At 46.0% G+C, this 13,060-nt stretch overlaps 1 protein-coding gene across 3 annotated transcripts in view; it reads right to left on the reverse strand.

The window, feature by feature from the left end:
- POLR3E (RNA polymerase III subunit E) overlaps positions 1 to 13,060 on the reverse strand; it is a 28,411-nt gene that overhangs the window by 942 nt on the left and 14,409 nt on the right. For 2 of the 3 annotated variants that reach the window (XM_085074684.1, XM_085074685.1), the window contains 6 exons: positions 11,133 to 11,192; positions 10,029 to 10,186; positions 9,683 to 9,747; positions 7,702 to 8,198; positions 3,126 to 3,203; positions 2,168 to 2,293 (listed from right to left, as the gene is read on the reverse strand). In XM_085074684.1, coding sequence (XP_084930810.1) covers positions 2,168 to 2,293; positions 3,126 to 3,203; positions 7,702 to 8,198; positions 9,683 to 9,747; positions 10,029 to 10,186; positions 11,133 to 11,192 — 984 coding nt within the window. Of the gene's footprint in view, positions 1 to 2,167; positions 2,294 to 3,125; positions 3,218 to 7,701; positions 8,199 to 9,682; positions 9,748 to 10,028; positions 10,187 to 11,132; positions 11,193 to 13,060 lie in introns of those variants that run through there. The other variant, XM_085074686.1, reaches the window with a different exon arrangement.

Genomic DNA, 13,060 nt, shown 5'->3' on the forward strand with positions numbered 1-13,060 from the left:
GGGTGGTGGTTAGCGGTTACAGTGGTAGTGCTGCATTGATGGTTGGACTGGATGATCTCAAAGGTCTCTTCCACCCTTGAAAGTTCTATGATTCTAAAGTCCATAAAGTCTTGGGAACAACTGGCTTTTCTGGGATAACAAACATGATCAGTAACAGAAGCCCTTCTCCAGTGCACAGGAGAGAACAGGAATCTGGAGCACAGGGTAGCCCCACCCTGAAGGACAGATGTCTTCAATGGAGGGGACACATGGTGGGGGAAGGCAGGGAGCCACAAATGGACAAATGCCAAGGCAGGGAGGAACAGCAGAGGCTCCTGGGAGAGAACCTGGGGCTCGTGCAGAGGCTGGCTGAGGGAGGGAAGGATGTGTGAGGGCTGAGGAGCAGGGCAACAGAGGGGTAAACGGGCTGAAGCTCAGGGGAAGAGGCTGAGGGGAGCAGCAGGACGGAGTGGGAGAGTGAAGGCACTCACTTCAGTCACTGGATCTGAAGTCTTTCAAGAAACTATGGCAATGAAATGTCAAACCTCAGAACCCTGCTGTGACCACGTGTGCTGTGCTTACAGCAGGAGAGCACCTCAGCAAAGGAGCACAGGGACTGGGCTGTCTTGGGGCTCATTTCCTTGTTTCCACTAGGTGAGCACCAAGTCTATGGAATTCTGAGCTAACAGCTTCCCTTTCTTTTGCTCCAACCTCCCACTCAGGTAATTCAACGCAGGCTCAAGCACTGCTATGGAACTGAGGCTGTGAAGCTTACACAGATCGTTTTTTCTGCAGTCTTGGGACTCATCCATCACAAAAACAAACCCAGAGGTTAGAAAGAGGGTTTGCAGACTGATCTGCAGAAGCAAAAATACAAACCCTGTCAGTCTGTTCCTCTGTGTATAAAAATGAGCACAGGCAGATGGGGAAATAAAGAGTCAACAAATCCAATTTCGCTTGAAGAGGAATCCAATCTCTTGTGGCTTTAAGAAGCCAGAGAATCTTCCTATTTCATTAAATCATACTTCTAAATTTCATTTCAAAAACAAAGGTAATTTCCCATACTCCTGTGACAAATGTATTCAAGGCAATAAAGCCTGCCACAACACAAAGCTGGTCACCCACTGACTTAGTGACTTACATAAAAACAGTGCCTGATGACCTAGGGGCAAGTATTTTTTCCAGAAATAGGTTATCTGTTAAACAGCAACAGCATCATGAAAGACTAATGCCAGTACATTGTTCCAGGAGAGCTGATACTTGAGCCATGTAGTCGCTGACAAATGCCCCAGCACAGGGAGTCACAGGAAATACTGTCTAGCAGGCAGAATGTCTGAGCTTATTTTACTGCTAAGACGACCAGCTTCTTTCAAGCAAGACCAGTTTGCTTATTATCACAGCAGCAGATCTGTAGTTCTTCAAAGATGCTATTATTCATTTGCAGATCACAATGTAATAAAGTACTTAGGCACTTGTCTTATTGAAGTGGGTGACACTGAGCAAAGGCCCAGCCACAATGATTAAAGTATTACATTAGTTGGCAACTTTCTGCTTGGCCATCCTGCATCTCTTTAAAGTCATGGCCTGTGTGGTCTGTACTTTATACCTTAAACTTCTTGAGCAATAAATGGTGCATCTTCAAAGACAGATGAAAGGATTCAAATAAACATTCACAATGAGATGTGTTAACTACTATGCCAGCTGGTTTTGGCCAGGGTTTTGCTCTGTACAAAGCTGCACATCCTGTTAGAGAATGCAGTGCACTTCCTTCTAAACATGCAACATTTGTGCTCTTCAGCATTAACCAGCAACAGTATGTTGGTTAACTCAGAGCACTGGGCAGAGCCCTCCCTCGTCCTTCTCCTTAATGTTCAATTCTGCATTATTTAAAAATAACTCAAGTATCACATTTACTACACTCTATTCTCTGCTGCTCCAAGATGACAGAGATTTATTGCAATAATACAAAATAATGTGTGAGCCATTGCTCCTTGGAGGAAAAGAGGACAGAATGAAACAACTGCATTTTTAAGGAAACAAGCTGAAACAGGTTTTGTCCATATCCCAACAACAACTTTCTATCATCCTTATCATTTGTCAGTTCAAGGTAAAATATAATCCTTTGCTCAAATCAAGCATTAAAACTCATGTATTAATTGGATCAAACCCAAAGTGAACAGAAGCTTACCTTTAAGACTCTATCCACCTCCTGCTTGTTTAGATCCTCTCCACACTCCTGACTCAGCTGGTTCTGGATGACGTTCCTGCGCACTCGGTAGTTTTTCGAGAAGATTTCAAGCAAAACTTGGCGGTGCTTTAAAAGAAAATGTATCATAAATACACAGAGAACAATTATTCCTATCTTTCTATCAAAACTGCACATGCCTTAGTCTGTACAAAACATTCTCTGAACTACATTAGAGAATTCTTGCTTCATAATCCTGAAAACATCCCATACATTCCTGCTCTCCAGCAATGCCTTATCCTCCAAGGGCTCCACAGGGGTCCCTCCAAACCTTGTGGGCACACCTGCACCTGTCCTATGGCCTGGGGCACCTCCAAAGGTACAAAAACACACTGAAGAAGGGGTTGCAATGTATTCCTCTCAAATGCTTCCATGGGAGTTCACATCACTTCAGACAAGAGGCTGGTGCTTGCTTCTTTTCTATAAAAATGTTAGCTCATGGAGCTAGGAATTGCACTGTCCATCCACAGATTGTTAGGCACCTTCCCTTTCACCTCATTTAGTCTGACAGCAGTTAGAACTCAGGAGATGCTCATAAATGCTGTAGTAATTTCCTTTTCTAAGTATAAACAGATACACAGATATGCCTGTTAATCTCTGGTCAATGTTGCATTACCATCAAAAGGAAAAAAAAAACTAGGACTGGATCCTGGTCTGAGGCCTGCACTGGAGAATCCTTTCTTCTCATAGATTCAGAAATAGCCACTGAGCTGGTTACTGACATGATTACTAACATGTTATGAGCTAAGAGCTTCCTTTCAGCTGGAAACAGGTTGGAGTTGAAAATACCAACAAAGAAAGAAGAAAACTACTTGCTGTACCAGTTCCAGAAACATGGATGCACACAATGGCAAATGCTCAATAAACATATAGTTGGGAATGTCACTTATTTTATCTTTACCTGATCATAAGTGTCACCAGCTTCCCAAAGTGCATAGACCTTTAGTTCATCTGGTGAGGCAGCAGTCTGTGGAGGAAACTGAGAACAAGAGGCTGTTAAAAATAACCAGCTATTTAATGAGTTCTGCTTAATGATTCTGTGATACTGTATCCCTCGACACCCATTACTGAATCAAAACCTAGGTTGTCAGGGAATGGGAACTGCTGAAGCAACCCAACTGCTGTCCCACCCCACACTGGAAGGGTGCCTTGGCTCTGGCAGCCCTGTGCCTGCTCAGCACCTTCTCACAGCCCCCATGACAGAACAGGAACAAGCTCTGTGTCACACCTGTGACCCAGGGAATGGCATGAGCACCATGGCACCTGAGATGTGCCCAGGTTAGACTGATGGCTCTGCTCAGGCTGGGACAACCTGCACAGGGCACTGGTGCCACATCTGCCACACATCAACCAGGGCAGAGCTTTCAAGGGAACTGCTGGACATACTGGAATCCTGTGAACTGTGCATGGGGACAGTTTCTCACTGGTGGAGGGTCAACCACCATGTGCCAGAACAATTCCAGGGCTTGAACCTTTGTGGTATCCCATGGTAAGATGTCTGCAGATTTTCCTGTCAGCAGTGTTTGCTTCCAGACCATCCAGAACAGTACTCAGCTAAAAGCAACAAGTGCATTGCAGGGTCTTTCTGGAGGTTTTTACCTTTACAGTAAAAAGGTTTTAGAGACTCAGACTTTATTCTGTGGTTATCTGCTTCACTAATCCCAAGTCAGCATTACTGACAAGCAGGTGCTTCTGGTGTATGGCAATGTATGTTCTGGAGCAGACTACAGGACTCCAGAAGACTGAATGAATGCTGATGGACAGTGAACCAGATACTTGCTCATTTCAGGCTCCAAAAGTGACCGTGGTTTTGTGTGTTTTTGTTTTTTCCCCATGTGTCAATCTAGAGAAACCCATTAATTTTTTCTGAGGCAGAAGCCTCACACCCCTGCAGACAGGAAGGAGCACAACTGCCTCCCCTCCACACCCTGAGCTCCTCAAAAAATAAAATACTATCTATTTGCCTCAACATTTCCCCTTGGAGCAGTGACTAATGAGCACTGCTGGAATATGCCTTCACTCCTGACATGTCTCTTCCTGTCTGTCACTAACAATTTATTCCTTGCTAACTGCCCAGACGACCTAAATCAATCATCTATGAAAAGCTAACAAGCCAGTCCCAATTGTTCCAGCATCCCTCAATCCTGGCTGCTGGTACAAACCAAACCTTTCTTCCCAGCCTCCCTCACACCAGCCAAAAGACTTGTGCATCGCAGAGTGAAAAGATCAGCATTTCCTTTCATGTTCTGCCTCTGATCTTATTGCAAAGGGGAAGGGTTTTGTCCAGTGGGAGCTGCCTGGTGGGATTAACAGCTTTGACTTTCAGGTTAGTCCAAATGGCTGGAATATAACAAGGTTTTACACTTGGTTTAGAGCCAGGATTCAGGTTGATTAGGCTCGCAGCACCTGACATAAATCTCCTCCCACAAGGACACTTGCTTTTGAGGAATAATCTCATGTAGGTTTTCAGCAGAGATAAAATCAAATACTCCAGCTTCTCTCCACAAGCAGCAGCAGCAGGAATGGCAAAGTGCAGGGCACTGGGAGCACCCAGGCACAACCTGCTGGGCTCAAGAAAGTGAGTCAGCACAGCCCCGGAGTGCAAACTGCTCCTGCCTGAGCCACAGGGCTGAAACACAGCTGTGTTTATCCAGCCTTTCTGTGAGGAAACGGCTTCCAAACAAACACAATACTTAACTGGGAAGAAAAACGCACAGAACCTCCTCCTCCCTCCAGCCTTCCTCAGCAAACTGCTGCAAGCACTGGTGCCAGCAGCTCCCTGCTCACTTGCTGCTGTCACACAGCCTGGCCACGGGAGTGGGAAATGCCATCAGGGATTCCTCAGAGAGACACGCAGCCCAAACAGCTTCACTGCCTTGCCATCTGCTGTCCCTTTGCTTCTTTATGTCACCTTGATCTCTCCAGCCTCACCTTGATACAGCTCTTTGCTACCTTAAAGTCCTTTTTAAAATATCTGCCCTGTGCCTCTTCCTGCTCTAAGCTCCTGGAGCCAGTGCAGGGCTCTTGGAGATGAACTGCTGCCCCAGGACTGCCACGTTCACATGGAACCTCTCAGGGAGGAGCCCTTGGCTCTGGGATGTGTCTCACTCAAGCACTGAGCCACTGCCAGGCAGCCTCACGTTATAGCTAAAGCAGATGGAAGGGACTGAGTGTGCCAGACAAAAATTTATCAGCTGGAGTAATCCTAAAGATAAACTGTTGATCTCACCTCTCAGGGAGCCTGGCATTGGTATCAGCCTGCAGAGCTCTCTCTGAGTGCAGGGCTGCTCTCCCCTCCTGTCAGCCCAGCCAGGCAGGACGCTCACAACAGTTACATCATTTCCTGAGGCCTCAAAAATATCCTCAAGTTTTGGGCAGAACCTTGCCACTCCAGGGGCCATGGGAACGGAGGTGGCAGGAGCAGTCAGCCCCCAGTCTGCAGGAAATGGGTGTAGGTCCTCAGGAGCCACAGTCCTGCACAAATGCTTCCCATGGGGCTGGAGAAGTGGCTCAGCCTGTGCAGCTCCAGGCATGGGCACCAAGTCCTGCCTGCCCACGGCTCTGTCCCCTCTCCTCATCCTCTCCCATGGCAGTACCAGCCCAGGATTTGCTCTTTCCTGACCTGTGCTTTTCCCTCCTACTTGATGAGGCCATGAAGCACAGCAAGCACAGCAAGCACAGCACCCTGCAGGCATCCCTACAGCCTCATCTGCAGCTGGAGTGGCCTCTCTTCTGGCTCCCCACAAACACTATTTATCTCATACCCCAGGTGCTGTTGGTCAGCTCTGTAATAAATCCTGCATTCCCCTGGTAAGGTTTCAATTGCCATTTTCAGCCACATATTTTCTATAATGTGTAAGCACTCAAGCCAAGAGTGTCTTCACCCCCCACAGAACATAATTTTAATTACCTCAGATCATTGATTTTTATCACCAAAGCACTTTCAATTACAGAAAACTAATGAGTAACTATGAAATCCCACGCTAAAGAAACCCTCCAGGCTTTCCCTGAGCTCAAGGCGCCCTTGCTGGGTTCTGGCAAAATTGTCCAGAAGAACAATCAAGAAACACCAAAGTGTCTGAGCCCATGCAAAGAGTAAATCCAGCCCCAGTCCTTCTGCCATCTGCACAGAGCATCAGGGGGAGGCTTGGGGGCAATGATTTACATTGCTGACAGCAGTACAGGCTCATACAGGCTTCTGCACAAGAGCTCAAGTGTTGCAGCAAATTCTGAGTCAGCAGAACTAAAACTTGAAACAGTCTCCTCAAGAGACATTCCAGGGACAACTTCTGCACCTCTGCACGTCCCCTGTGACAGGGTTTTCCAGACAGAATTAAGTTCCTGGTCACCTTTCTTCAGCAGGATTTTATTTTGCTTTTTGGAAAGATAAATGATCTTTCACTCTTCGTGTGGATAAAATAATTTCCAAAATCCCCTAATTTCCAAAGCAAACAAGTCCCAGTCCCAAATAACAGAGCAGGAATGACCTCAGCTGTTAACTATCAGCATGGCAAAGGCAGGTGCAGGGAAGAGCCTGGCCAGCACTGAGACAGTTCCAGGCAAGCACCACCCCAGGACTTGGAAACTGCCAGGAGAGAAAGCAGAAAGCACCACAATTGGTGCTCTACCTAGTGACATTTCCAGTCTGTTACTCGGTTCCCAGGTGCCACAACATGCACTTTGCACACGACTGAACATGTTCCTGCTGCCCCCCAGCAGCTCCCATGCTCCAGGCTCTCCCAGCCTGCCTGCTTCCTGCTCTTTTGAGCAGTTCACACGTTCCTTCTCCTCTCTCCCCAAAGGCAGCTGCTCCCAAGCTCCTTCTGGTCATAACCCAATCAGCAGTGCCAAATGTCTTGTAAAATTAATTTCCTTTTAGGCTCTTTCCCATGATGCCAGATTCCCTTTCCTCTCCTAAGCAATCCAGTGTCTCACAGCCCTGCTCTGTCTCACGCAATCACACACGTCATTTCCATACAGACAAAGAAACAGACACCTCTGCACAGACTAGGAGGAAACAGGCTGGCCAAGGAAACCTGCTGCAGATGGGCTTTGTCGCTTCCCAGAGGCTCTGCTGGGTGTGCCCTGCTGCTCCCAGGCAGTCAATGTCACCTTCCCAGCTGGGTCCCTGTCCCCAAGGGAAGGAGCTTGTGCAATTCCAGGAGAGCTGATGGGAATCTGGGACTGCCTTAGATCATGTTAACAAGAGCAAGTTGGGACAGCAAATCACTGTGGCCCAGTGCCTTGGATGTGGAAACAGAGCCCCAAGGACAACAGGACAGAGAGCAGGGCCTGCCAGAAGCAGGACTCCAAACAGAATTCCAGCAGTTTCAACACACCCAATATTGGACAGTTACCCTGAGCACATCTGTCCTTCCTGTCCACCAGCACCGGACACAAGTATTTCACAGCTCAGATGTTTAACTGCCTCCCCAATGCCTCTTCCCCAAAGCACACCAAGAGAAAACCATACTTACAGGCACCAAAATCTGTTTGCAGCCAGTGTCCAACACCATGTCCTGTAACATTTTGTCCGAAATGCCACTGAACAAGGTATGTCCTGGAGGCAGACTGGCTAAGTGAAGGTTAAATAACCGTTTAAGCTCACTCAGGGTGAGTACAAATTGTTTCTTAAATGTTGACGACACAAAGGCCTTCAGTTCTTGAGCGACCCTGTCGATGCAGCCCCCGGGCAGGTGGCCATTCACAGGCTCTGAGGAGCCCTGGGCCAGGTGCAGGCCATTGACCAGGCCGTTGTTCAGCCCCTCGTGGGCCGAGGTATCCATGGGCTCCTCCACACTCACGGGCTCCTCTTTAATGCGGATATTGGGAACACCCGTCTTGGCCGAGGGATCGCTTGATTTCATCTCTGCCTTCTGCTTCTGGAACTCCTTCTCCAGCTGCCCATAGTTCTGCTTGACTTTTGCTTTAGCCATGTTGACCCTTTGCTCCCCAGAAACCAGCAATGGATGAGCTGGTAAGAAACAAAAGGTACAATAAATCTCAGCAGGGACAGAAAACCAGAAAATATCATAGGTTTATGAAAGCTAAGGCACAAACCCAGTCTGTTGGTTAGATTTTACATTAGTTTTGGGGGGGTTTGCTGGTTTTTTGAGTGCAGTGTGTGTTCATTTTTCTAAAGCCAAAAGCTTGGGGAAGGGTCTTCCAGTCAAGGAATCTGAAGCAAAGGCAAAGTGTGTTTCTTCAATCACCAGGGCCTTTTCCACAATTCAGGAAACCAGGATACAAACTGCTTACACATCTCTGCTTGTGACCCAAATACCTTGCCAAACAACTCTTCTTTCTGTCTTTTAGATTCTCTACTGGCTTGTGGGGCCTGGTGCAGCCTCTGCCAGAGCCACCACCAGGTACAGGGAGGAGTGTGGAAGGCTTAACAGTGAACATGAACATCCTTACAGCATGAGGTGCACAGCATGAGAGGCTGAGACCCTCTGCTTAGTGTTATCCAGTAATGGGGAGGAAGGACAGGAGGAATTTCTTTCCCATGTAATCCTGCACTTTTTTTCCCCTCTCCACACCCAGCTATCCAAAGGGGAAAGGAAGGGGCGTGTTGGCAGCAGAGGAATCCAGTCTCAGTGCCAAAGCAAGGAGTGCAGTGTTGAAGGCAAAGGCATGCTCTGTGCTGTTATCTTCTCTGCTGTTAGGCTCACTAATCCTCTCCAAATAACCCAACACCTAATCCTTCCAAGCAGATCAGACACAGGGTATTGAAATGGATTCATATGCTCCTTTGTCAGTTCTGCTTTTACTCCTCAATTGCTCCAGTGTCTGCAGTGAGCCAAATGTCCAGTTAAAATTCTCTGGAATCTCAAGTTTTCACAATCTTTTAGGATTTTGGAGCAGCTACTTTAATATTCTCACTGGCATCCAGAGTGGAGAAGGATGTCAAAACAAGACAGCTTCACACCTCCTCACAGCCTCCTGCCATTACATTCTCCAGTAATTTCTTGGCCCTCAACCACACCAGAGAGCCCAGTGCAAATCAGCAAAGTAAAAAAATCACCTTGTGCATATTAAGTTGCATTAACATTACACTGAGAGGTAAAAATTACTTGTGCACTGACACTCTCTGTCCTCCCTTCAGGAGCTGCTTATACCCCACAAGCTGCCTTAAATGAGCAAGTGAGTAACAGAACCAGCTGATTTTACAGTGTCAAACAGAGAGTCCCCAGGGCCACAGACTCCTCCCTGCTCTGCTACAAGGATGCCATAGTGGCTGGTGTCACCCCAACATCAGTGACATTAGTACAGACCAAGATCTGTCTTAAATATCCCAGAGGAAGTAGTAAGAAAGAAAGGACACTAAACAAGACCAGGCTCCACCACACTCAAAACCAGAGAGGAACTCCAAAACATCACTCAGGAATGATGCATGGATGGATGGATGGAAGGATGGATGGATGTGCTTCAACATGATCCAAGCACAATTCCATTTACCTGATTGTGCCTCTTGTTTCTTTGGCGTCAAGTGCTCCTTTAAGAGATTATAGACCTTTTCTAATCTGAAAGACAAAGACACAACATTCCAAGACAGTTTCAGTTATGGCTTTGTGCAGCCATGCCAGCTTTAGCCATTAGATAGAACATTCCCTCCCTCCAGGGAGCCAAGAATCAGGAATGACTTGAGTGATGCAGTAACACCCCCCACCACACCACTGCCTGGGGACTCAAGTAGAAACCTGGAGGCAATACAGAGCAAATTATCTATCAATGTCTACAGAACCTTTGTACTAGACAGTTCTTTGCTTTTAGCTTACTCCCCAAAATACAGTAAGTTATTTACTTGGCCTGAATGCCCATCCACAGCATCTGTTGCCTCTGAACTATATCTGGATGCTTCTTAACAAAATCTTCATCGTAAGGGAGCATGAACTCCCAACCTTTGTTTATTCTTGCCACAGACATGTGCTCTAGGAAGTCTTTCACATCTTCTGGGCAAAGCTAAAAGAAAAAGCATAAATAATATGGAGGTCAGTTTACACAAGGCAGATGCAGCAATGAGCATTGTGCCACATGACAGTAAAGCTGGACTGATTTGGTGTATATGGGGCACCTCCATGGGCACACACCCAGCTAAGTCAGAGATGCTCATCCAGCTCTGCAGCACCAACACTTTCACACACTGTTAAAAGCCCAGGACTTCAGAGAGCAGTGGTGATTAATCACCCCAGAGTCAAATAGCTCACGGCAAGTTTTGCAAAGAAAAGGGAGTTTCCAAACTGAGATGAAAAGGCTCTATGGGGAAGAGAAGCATATTCTACAATGTAATCTTATTTTTGAGCTGCAGGCCAGACATGCTGCACCTACACATGCCCAGCTTTTAAGCAGTGCTGGTTCTTACGTTCCAAAAATAGATGGTCTGCCCATAAACTGACTCATGTTTTATCATTTCACTGCATTTTTAAAAATTTGGGTTTTGCCCTTTTTACTCAATGTTTCTCATTCATTTGCCACTTTTACCAGAATGTTCAGGTGCCTGAGTTGCTTTAAAGTTTTTACTTTACTCAGCATTGCAGTTGGCATATGCCAACAGAAGAGTTGCTCTTAACACACCCAAAGCAGAGCAGCCACTGTGGGCTGTGTGAGCACCTTCAGTCAGCTCAATTCAAACTGTGTCCAGCTTTCCACTGAAACACATGAGAGACCATGATGCATTCCAGAGGATCAGCTAAAAGGCCAGTCTTGGAGTTGTGGAAACTGTGGGAACTGCTCAGAAATTTATTCTAGAAAGAATATTATCCATACCTGTTCCAAATGGAGAGCAAAGCAGGCACTGTGAGACGAAAGGCTTGCAGCAGCATCCACTATCTACACCCACACAAATGCCCAGCAGCATTCAGCCAACTTATCACCACCTACTGATTTAGGAAGAAAAAAATCCACTCACTTTTGTAACTGCTGCTACTTCCTTCCTCACAACCCAGCGGTCCTGTGTGAACTTCCACATCTAGGAAGGGAACAAAAGATGAAAACCTAATAACTCCATGTAGCAGTGGTTTACTCAAGTTACTGCAATGACCTTGTTCAATGATGTTACCACAAAAATAGAACCACCATTCTTTTCAAGAATGTAGAAGTGATTCTCAGCCAGGTAGAGGAAAAACATTTTCTGGCTCCTTTTGTCCTCAAATGGCCATAAACACAGGACCAAAAGCTTAGAAAGTCCATGGTGTGCCTTGGCAAACCTATGACTACAAAAGCTAGGAGGAATCTCTTGAATTCAAACTCTATTTAGCTTCAAAAAAACACAACAAACCAACCAACCAAACAAAATCAACAAAACCACTGTATTGATGCTGGGACCCCAGAAGTCACACCTGAGGCTCAGCTTCTCACATACCTCATCATCAGCCTAGAGAAACTCTCCATGCACTTTTACAAAGGGGCCTGTGGAGGCTGATGACTGCTGCCCTTCAGCAGCACAGAGTCCCTACAAAGTGCCTGTTCCCTTCTTCCATCCCCATCACAGTCACTTACAGTTCTGCCAAGATGTCCTGTCACTCACACACTTGTCCCCAGGTAAGGGACAGCTGGGTACTCTGCAGAGCAGCTCCTGAGGTCCAAATCCTGAGAGGCAGCTGCTGAGGGCAGGCTAACAGGACTTGGGCAGAACACTGCCTGAAAATGGCCTTTCATTTCTTCCTGTTTCCATTTAAATAGGCTACAGCCTCTTTTAGTTTGTGTATATTAATAATGTTGTTAAGAATTCAAAATCTCATTACTGACAATTTCTTCCTGCCCTACGACGTCATCCATGCCTCCTTCTCTCTCATTGAGCATCTCTCTGCCACAAACAGACAAACTCACCCCACTCACTTTAGGGCATAAGGCATTTCTGTTTTAAAGCACAAGAAGTCCATATATGTTTTTTGAACTTATTAATTACTTTACACAAATATATCCAGGGAAATAAAGTTCTCTTTTTAAGATAGAACAGATTTTCTCCACAGATGCAATACAGCATTACATACTATTTCTGAGTCTCATACCCAGACATTTCTCTGTGTCTGAAAGCCAGAACTACTAATCCTTTCTATTTTCTAACATTTTAACTTCTTCCTTGTTATAATACTAATCAGCAAATTATCTGCCTTTAAGATCAACAGAGATCCCTTTCTCATGGAAGGTATATTTGACATAATACAAATGAAAATACTGTATCTTTTCATCCTAATTGTTAAAACACTATCCCTTACTTAACGGAGCATAATAATTCTGGTCCCTAGAACTTTACGCACGACGTGTCACCTAATCTGCTGTGACCCAAAGACTTATGTCACTGGGTCACACCTGTATCCAGGTCTCCATATGGCAGTGTCTTGGGCAGACATCAAGAGACAATGAAAAGTCAGTTTCAATCACCATCAGTTTGATCTTACAGTAGTACTGTAATGCCCTTAAAGTCTCTTGCACAGCATTCTCCTGTTCATAGCTAAATCTCATGAGCAAACTCTGCAAAACCAGTCAGGTCTAACTGGAAAAAATGAGAGCTGTGCACTCATAAGATTTGCTGTGGTGGGGCGGAAGCCATAAACTGATTATGAACTTAGGAACCACTTAGGACCTTAATTCTTTCCATGGTTAGTGAAAATAAACACAATGCAGAGGTTGTTTCTTTTTGCTGTGGTTATGTGTGTGTTTTCAAGACCCGTATTCATTTCAACTTCCATGTGCAGCTAGTGCTCACAAAAGGTGCCTGGGAACAAAGTCCTTTCACTGATTAGCAGCCCTAGGGAATAAAGTCCTTTTTAAAGATCAACAGTGCATGCTCAGGGAGCACAAGGCTTACCCACACTGCCCTCCTGAGCCCTCAGT

This window comes from Lichenostomus cassidix, chromosome 14 (assembly GCF_008360975.1).
Source record: "Lichenostomus cassidix isolate B80296 chromosome 14, HeHo_3.0, whole genome shotgun sequence".
Taxonomy (NCBI): domain Eukaryota; kingdom Metazoa; phylum Chordata; class Aves; order Passeriformes; family Meliphagidae; genus Lichenostomus; species Lichenostomus cassidix.